This window comes from Columba livia, chromosome 14, assembly GCF_036013475.1.
Source record: "Columba livia isolate bColLiv1 breed racing homer chromosome 14, bColLiv1.pat.W.v2, whole genome shotgun sequence".
Classification (NCBI taxonomy): domain Eukaryota; kingdom Metazoa; phylum Chordata; class Aves; order Columbiformes; family Columbidae; genus Columba; species Columba livia.
Window position 1 is genome coordinate 894,153 of NC_088615.1, and position 8,727 is coordinate 902,879.

Consider the following 8,727-nt stretch of genomic DNA (forward strand, 5'->3'; position numbering starts at 1 on the left):
AGAAACACACCTTAAACGAACCGCGAGCAGAGTAACTGCTCTAGGGCTGAAGTCCCCGCGGTGACGTCCACGAGAATTCTGTCTGAATCACCTGAGCAGCGTTTTATCCCTGCCCTGCTCCACATTTATACAAGGACTCACAATACCATTTCTTTTGATGAATAATAGGAAAAAATCCTGGAGAGAGATTTTTGACAATTAAAAAGTTGCTTATTAATAAATTCCTCTGTTAACACTAAACCTTACTGAAATCCTGCGGTGTTCCCCGTGTGCATAACCTGCAGTGCGAAGGAAAGGCTGAGGGAGCTGGGGCTCTGGAGCTGGACAAGAGGAGACTGAGGGGGGACTCATTGCTGGGGATCAATATGGAAAGGGGGAGTGTCAGGAGGATGGAGCCAGGCTCTTCTGGTGACAACCAGGGACAGGACAAGGGGCAATGGGTGCAAACTGGAACGCAGGAGGTTCTGCTTGAATATGGGAAGAAACTTGGGCTATCTGACAGCATCAGGCAAGGCACTAAAAGGAGGTACTGAGCACTAATGCTTTAATGCCAAGTGAAACACGGACAGAACTTTGCATTTACTTAAAAGCCAGTGCTTTGCTTTTCTTCAGATTTTAGGCAAAACAGTGGGAGACAGAAGCCACGAAACCTCGAAGCCCCAGGAAGGCTTAACAACGCAGGGAAAAGCGCCAGCGCTGCAGCACGGCCAGGCCGCCCGCGGCCCCGCGGGGTGACCGGAGCACCGACCCCGGGCGGCGGCGGCTTGGGCGGTACGCGGGCCCACCGCCACCTTGGCTCCGCCCCGTCTCCATGGCAACGCGCGGTGACGTCACGCGGTGCCGCGATGGCGCATGCCCAGCAGAGCCCCTCAGCTCGGAGCGCCGTGCGCACGCGCGGTCACGCTGCCCCGGAAGTGCTCGTGCGGCTGGTGACACGTCGCAGGGCGGCGGGTGCGGGGCTGGTCCCGGGGGCCGCAGGTGGGTCCGCCGGGTCGGGCCCGGGAGCCGCGGGTCGCGGGTGGGGCCGCGGGTGGGGTCGCGGGTGGGGCCGCGGGGCCGGGAGGGGCTGGGACAGCTCACGGCGCCAGGGAGGGCGGCGGGGCCGCTGTGGGCTGAGCGGCGGGAGGGGAACGCCCGGAGCGGCCTGTGCGTGTTCGGGGCTGCGGGCGGCCCTGTGGGGTGTCGGGCGGGTCCTTTGTGCGTTTGGGGGTCCCGGGCGGGGCCGCCGCGGTGTGCCCGTTGCTCCCCCGCAGCCCGGCCGCTCTCTTGCAGACACCCGCCATGTCCGGGTTCGACAGCTTCAGCACAGACTTCTTCCAGACCAGCTACAGCATCGATGACCAGCCCCCGGCCTATGATTACAGCGGCAGCGCGTACAGCAAGTAACTCCTGCGTGCCCTGGGTGGTGTAACGGGGGCGGCTGGGGAGCCGCTCGGTCGAGCTTCTTCAGCGCCCGAGCTCAGATCCTTGTGGGACGGTTTGTTTGTCCAGGACAGGGCGGGTGTCGCAGCCGGCTCCTGGTGCCGGGCTTGAGTTCCTGTTGCTCTGGTTTATTCATGAGGAGCATAACTCATATCCTGTAACTGTAGATAGAAAGCAGCTGTATGTCGAATATCCTGCCTTCTACATTTTACAGCAAAGATTAGAAAATTGAAAGAAAGGTTATGTGAATAATTTTAATTATATTGAAAAGAATGACTGTTGTTCTGTAAGCCCAACTCCAGCCACCCAAGGAGTAGAAATGAGTCGCAGTGTCACATAAGCGAGCTGCAGTGGCAGTGGTGATTCCCGGGCTTTCGCAGGGGAGCGTGGGGGATGTTTCTTGGCCGGGGGCTCTCAGGAGCCCCTTGTGTATCTCTGGTCTCCGGCTGAGGGCTTGGTTGGTTACCTGCCCCTGTGATCGCTGCAGCGGGTTGATGCCTGTTTGTGTCCTGGAGGGCCATGGTGAGCTGGACTGTGCTGACATGCGAAGGAAAGGAGGAGTTCTGGATTTTCCTCCTTTGTTTTCATATTTCCATAGTTAAATATTTATGATTAGTGGCAAGAGAAGGTTACAAGTTTATTTAGAAACAGAGGATAGCTCTGATGAGCTTTTTGTAAAAGATAGTAATGTATATTTTTATACATATCAAAACTACCATAGAAAGTATTCCAAAGATACTATAAAATGGTTTGTTAGCAAGTAATTGAGAATGTGTGAAAGCGAAAAATTGGCCATTTTTTCTCTCTGCATCATGTCCTGTAGGTAGATGTCACAATGTGTTTAATGTCTGTCATAATTCCTTCTTGTGTGTCGTAATGATGCGCGTGGTGCCAAAGTGAAGGGCACAACTGCTTTTGGGTTTTGTTTTTGCTAAGCTCATTTATAAAACATGGATGCGAACAAAAGTGGTAGTATGAACTACTTTGTTCTCCAACTGGGACTTTGCAAATAAACATTCTAAATAGTAAATTAGTGCTGGTATCAAATCAGATGTCCATAACAATTAAAGGACAATACTTGAATAGGTTTGAGATGTAAACTTCTCCTGCTTTTTTACAGGTCTGCAGTAATTCAGTCACTGGATAACGCTCATTTCTCTGACTTTAAACCATGAAGCAGTACTAGTGCATATGGCATGAATTACTTTGTTTAGCTTAACAGGGTGTTGTTTATAAGGGTTTGAATTGCTGGACGTGGCCAAATGCCTGATTGTCCTGCATCCGAGCATGGGAGCGTCTAAAGTGACTTTTTAAAAAAGAAGAAAGCATTGTTTGCTGTGGCTGATTTCCTGGACACAAGCTTTGCTGTTGCCGGGAGGCGTGTTCCGTGCGGTTCTGTCTGTCCGTGACGCGCTGTCGCTCTTTGCAGGCAGTATGGAGGCTATGAGTACTCTCAGCAGAGCGGATTTGTCCCCCCGGACATGATGCAGCAGCAGCCGTACACAGGGCAGATCTACCAGCCGACACAGACCTACACTCCAACTTCAGCACAGTCTTTTTATGGAAGCAGTTTTGAGGATGAGCCTCCTCTGTTAGAAGGTATAACTTATGCTTGATGGCCAAAATCCAAAACCCTTCCCAGTTTGGTGATAAGCTGAGTAGCAGGGTGCGTATTCCCTGTTTCTGGAAGTGCACGGTTGATTTTAAATTCTCATTAATTTTTTTGCTTAACTGTATTTTGCTGTATGAAATGCATGTTCTTGTGTGCACTTCTGCAGTTTTAAGTTTGTATTTTATTACTTCATACCAGCTGTTCTGTGGAGTTAAACACATAACCTGACCTTATACAGTGCCTATGACAAAACACTTAATATTTCTGTCGTTGCAAATATTATTTACAATCCCACTTTTTGTAAAATAAATGGATGCAGTTAGTTAGAGTGGATTGTTTAGGACTGAAATGTTTGGTGCTGAAGAGGAGTGCTGGGCACTGCGGAAAAGCCTTTGCAGGTGCCGGATCAGATCGCAGTTGGTCTCTGGGTCTTCTGTCTGGGTTTAGTTTCCAGCTTGTACCTGTCGCTGTTCGGTACCAGGCAGCAGAACAAACCCTTGCTGGTCAGAGAGGTGGTCACGATGCCTCTCACTGGTACCTGAGGTGGGCAGATGGTAACTGCATTTGGAACCGGGGTCGGCTGCACAACTGTGCCCAGGCTGTGGGACGGGGACCTGAAATGGGACCTGGCTGGAGGGCTGTGGCACTCCTTGGCATGGGACACCCAGCGTTAGGAGGGCTGGGTGGCGCTTGAAAGAGAAACACACCGAGGGTCGTTAAGTACAGAGAAACTACTTTGAATTAGAGATCCTGGAGCCACCAGTCAGTGGAGACTTGGAGAATCTGCATGTTCTGTGCTTGTGCTCTTTGTACGGATCTGCTTTTGGCCACGCACGGGGCAGGGTACTGGGCTAAAGGAACTTCTGGGCTGACCCAGAACTTTGCTTGTGGTCTTACCTGGTCCTTTAGAAACCACCTTGTCACTTCTGGGCATTTGGGAGCTGGAATCTGTGGAGGCAGCATGTTCGGCAGCTGGAGGAAAGATGGAATGGCGCAATTCCTGGGCCCCACTGGATGGGGTCTGGAAGGCGTTTCCAAGTGGAGAGGCAGAGAAAACCAAGAATGAAGCAAACGGGCACGACAGGAAGGGAAAACTGAAATAAATATGCATAATTCTTTTCATGTAATTTGTAGAATTGGGGATCAATTTTGACCACATCTGGCAGAAGACACTAACGGTGCTACACCCATTGAAAGTAGCAGACGGCAGCATCATGAATGAGACCGACTTGGCTGGACCAATGGTCTTCTGTCTGGCTTTTGGAGCCACGTTATTACTGGTAAGATATTGATTGCAAAATATGAGTGTGTGCATTCGTATCCTTGGAAACGCTGGGAAAAAGCCAAGTCACCTCTGGGTTTACTGGAAGTGACTTGTTGGCACGTAGGCCAAAAAAGCACATCCTGAGCAAGAGTGCGGAGCTGGGTGGAGGTTCAGCAGTTCGCTGACCCTCCTTCCGTGGAGTTTCAGTCCGTGTCTTTGAGCCTGGTTTTTGCGTGGCAATTATTTCAATGTCATTCGTATTTCTTGTCATGCTTTGCTTTTGCGGAATGTCCCTTTTGTCACAGGGATGGGTGTGACGTGCGCTCAGTGTTTTACCTGCTTGGGGGTTTTTAAAGATGTTTTGCTTTCAGAATCAGACCTTGGCTTTTTATGATATCTCTGTTATCTTCTGTCTTATGAGGAATCGAAACAACAGACAACTGAAATATTTGAACATTTATTTCGTTTCTTCATTTACAATTTTGTTTTATGTTTTAACTCTTATTGTGTTTAATATTTAGTCCGTTTCTCTGTTTTATTTCATTTTGATGCTCTTTATTCATTGTTCTTTACTGATATTCAAGAGGCAAGGACACTCAAAATTCATGTGTAAAAAGAGATTTCATAAGTGTCATCAGGCATGATTTTCAGTGTCAAGAGTCAGTCTGGTGAAACACTTTATAGTAAAACTGCTTTCAGATTGTTTATGCTGCTTAATAGGTCAGCAGCTGTTGGAGCTTGGTGGGTTTTTCAGTTGAGCTTAATTGAAATAAGATTGTTCTTTAGTGACTCAACAGTGTCAATTATCAATGACAGGGTAGCAGCGAACACTCTTCCTTGTCATTGAAAGCTGCGATATTTTTCATCTCTTTTTATTCTCTAAATGTCTTCAGGCACTGCATTTCATTTTTGTCGAAAATTTCACGCTGCTGTGACATTTAGAACACAGTGGTTTGGTACCAAGGGCACTTCAAGCCTACTTTTATAAGTCAACTTTGTGGAAACTAGGCCAGTAGAGTGAATGAGCATGTTTGTAATAGATGCATTTGGATGTTCTTTTCCTGAGGAAGTACCGCTTTCTCCTTCGTGCCTTTTATTTATGCTTTTCGATAGGTTGAGTGCAGTGAAAGCGAACAAGCTCAGGCTTAGCTGAGAGGTTCCAGCAGGTGTGGTGCTTGTCTGCAGCGCCTGGGAGGGCGCTCAGTGCGGAAGGTGCTGCTGGCGGCAGAGAAACACCTGAGGGCACAGGTTATGTAGATCTGGAAATGACGCGTGTGTGCTCTCTGCACCCTTGTTAGTGAGCCACCTTCTGATTTCAGCCTCGTAAAACCTACATGCGTTAATTCTGCTCTTCATGTGCGGCGCTTTACAGCTCAGCCTCAGCTGTTCCTGGGAATTGTTTGTGATGTACGTCGTGCTGTAACTTTGTGGAGTCTGTTGCAAGTTAAAGGGTTTTAGCTCCGGGTTTGTCAAGAAGTTCGTGAATTACAATTTCTTGGTCTTGTATACTAGTTCTATAAAGATTATTATTGCAAGCAATCAATCAGCATGAGACGTTAATCTGTTAAACCCTAAAGAATTCATAGTGTTTTGCAGCCTGGATTAAAGAATTACAGTTTGGTCCAAATATGTTCCAGACAGGTGGAGTCAGGGCGGATGTTCCAGGAAGCCTGGGGCGGAGGGAGGGGTGGCCTGGGTCAGGGGGATGGGAAATAGTGTCTGAATTGGGATGTAGGAACTGGGGACAAGGGGAGGATGAAGATACTCTAAAGATAGTGTCCTTTTCCCTCTGTTTTTGGGAGCCGCGACCTGCTCTGGTAACTAACGGGTGTTTTTCTGCTTGACGTGCAGGCTGGTAAGATGCAGTTTGGTTACGTGTATGGAATAAGTGCAATCGGCTGCTTAGGGATGTTCTGTCTCCTGAACCTCATGAGCATGACAGGCGTCTCCTTCGGCTGCGTCGCCAGCGTCCTCGGATACTGTCTCCTTCCCATGATCCTGCTTTCCACTTCTGCAATTGTCTTCTCCTTGCAGTAAGTACATAAGCTTACTAATTTCGTAATAAATTCCTCTCCTATGAGATGGCGAAGAAAGTTATTAAAAGGAATTTTCATATTCAGTGATGAGGCCACATATAATTGAATAATCAGGAATTCAGCAGTAGCGCAGTCAGTGTAAGAACAGAAATATCGACAGTCTTGAGGTATTTACTGGACGGAAGGCGGGTCAGTACTGGTTTTATCTGTAAGTCAATTAATAGCCTTTAAATACATAGACTCAAATAACAGTATCAAGTTTGGTTTTGGTCAGTTTTGAATCTGGCAAGTCTCAGTACCTGTGAAGTCTAAAAGTAAATATGATTTAAGATGCAGATTTGAATTTGACAAACAGGAGAAAACCAGTGTGATTAGTCATAGTGATATGAAATCAGGGACTGATTACCTGAGTTAGTTTACTCACTGCTTTTGTGTTTCATATGCATGAAGTTGGTTTGGGTTTTTTTGTGCTGTCAAAATGGAATAATATCATCCTGGAGTCTTTCCTGGAGTTATTTCATTTAAAAAGCCAACGATAGCTAAAATTCATCTTGGAATCTGTCAGAAGTGTTAGAAGTCCAGTTACAAGTCCTATAGGCATGTATACACGAGTCTGACGCTCTTTATTTCTGTCTTGCAGGGGAATGATAGGGATTCTTCTCACGGCTGGAATCATTGGCTGGTGCAGTTTTTCTGCTTCCAAGATCTTTATTTCTGCCCTGGCGATGGAGGGACAGCAGCTGCTGGTGGCGTACCCCTGCGCTTTGCTGTACGGCGTCTTCGCGCTCATTTCTGTGTTTTGAACAGACTGTCCAAACCGTTGGACTCCAGTGGGCCAAAAAAGCGTCAACTTGGAACGTTGAATCGGACCAGAAACGGCTGCAAACAACTGTGTAGTGTCACCGCCGCGAAACTGAGACCAGGGCTGAATCGTCTGAGCAATGGAAACAAGTGTCTCTTGTTCACTTTTGTAGGACTTTGAATACTGTTTTCAATTGACCTGAGGTGTCTATAGCTTTAATAAGTGTTCACGCTTACCAAGTTAATGTACTTTCCTTCCCATTCCTCTGTCTTTAGAAAAGTAACTTTTGGTTGTTATTTGAGGACTGGGGATTCTTATTTGTTTTGCTTTGTTTTCTTCTGTTTGTTTTTGGTAGGGGGGCGGGGCAGGGGGCGGGGCTGCAGTTACACAGAGTTTCATCAGAAAAAGTTACCAGTTAAATCACTGCAGATGAAGTAGATCTGGGGTTTTCTCTGAATCGATCTGCAGTTGAAAAGAACATATTTCCCGCCCCCTCTTAGCAAAAGCAAAACGCGCCAATGGCCACAAGCAATTAGAGTATTTTCTATATTTCAACAAATATACTCTTAAGCTATTCGGTCTCATTTATTTGTTCGTTTGATGTGATAATACTTCAGGATTTAAGGTACTCAAATTATGAATTAGAAAACAGATACTTCAAGGGATCTGTAATTCTGTCACACTTGGAGTTTGCCCGCGTTTGGCTGCCTGGGTGGCTGCGTGTTAACCTGGCTTTCTGAAGGTGACTCCAGGTGGAGTTCCTCTCCCGGTGGTGCGTACGCTGGCAGGTGAGCAGTGATCTCTTCTGCAGTTCTTCCCACAAAAACACCGTTTTGAAAATGTTATGCTTGTCAGTATTGTAGTTACTGTAAAATAATTTAAGGCATATTGATTAAATTTCCTGAAATTTTGAAAAAGGTGTTTGTTTTTTTTCTAATATTTCTTTTTTAATGGAGTTAATTACTAAAACAGCAACTTCAATATTGAAGCAAAATCATATTTAAAACAGTTTTCAGTTAATGGATTTGAAATTTGCTTCAGCCACAAGTACTTAATGTTACATGAGAGGTATAATGTGGTTTGTGCTGTTAGTCGCTCACAACAAGCCTTGCAAGCATAAGTGGGAAAGCAAAACCGGTTCTTCTGCACATCAGCACTTGCTGTTTCTTAAAACACGGAAGAGAAGGATCCAACCGTATTTTAGCTCCTGCGGGGAAGGGAGGTTGGTGAAGTCGATAGTGATTCCACACCCCGGCCTTGGAAATGGCAAAGCTCTGCCAGAGTGCTGGTTTATAACCAGCGCTGCTTCGGCGCTTTGACCCAGGGGATCTCATATCCTTGAATCTACCGCAGGTGTCAGTCTGGTGTCCACCTCTGGGGTCTGTGGAGCCATCCGTCAGTCTGGTGTCCACCTCTGGGGTCCATGGATCCATCCATCAGCCTGGTGTCCACCTCTGGTGTCTGTGGAGCCATCTGTCAGTCTGGTGTCCACCTCTAGTGTCCGTGGAGCCGTCAGTCTGGCGTGCACCTCGAGTGTCCGTGGAGCCGTCAGTCTGGTGTCCATGGAGTCGTCTGTCAGTCTGGCGTCCAC

At 47.3% G+C, this 8,727-nt stretch overlaps 1 protein-coding gene across 3 annotated transcripts; it reads left to right on the forward strand.

The window, feature by feature from the left end:
• The first annotated feature begins 828 nt into the window (after nt 1-828).
• YIPF5 (Yip1 domain family member 5) lies at nt 829-8,053 on the forward strand. 3 transcript variants are annotated; one of them, XM_065029402.1, is made up of 6 exons: nt 829-978; nt 1,273-1,382; nt 2,852-3,021; nt 4,169-4,314; nt 6,150-6,331; nt 6,975-8,053. In XM_065029402.1, the coding sequence occupies exons 2-6, from the start codon at nt 1,282-1,284 to the stop codon at nt 7,135-7,137; spliced, it is 762 nt and encodes a 253-aa protein (XP_064885474.1). In that variant the 5' UTR covers nt 829-978; nt 1,273-1,281; the 3' UTR covers nt 7,138-8,053. The 3 variants fall into 3 exon arrangements, with proteins under 3 accessions (XP_064885474.1, XP_064885475.1, XP_064885476.1); XM_065029403.1 differs by having other exon boundaries at nt 895-978; nt 2,856-3,021; XM_065029404.1 differs by having other exon boundaries at nt 906-978; nt 1,273-1,477.
• Nucleotides 8,054-8,727: the final 674 nt, after the last annotated feature.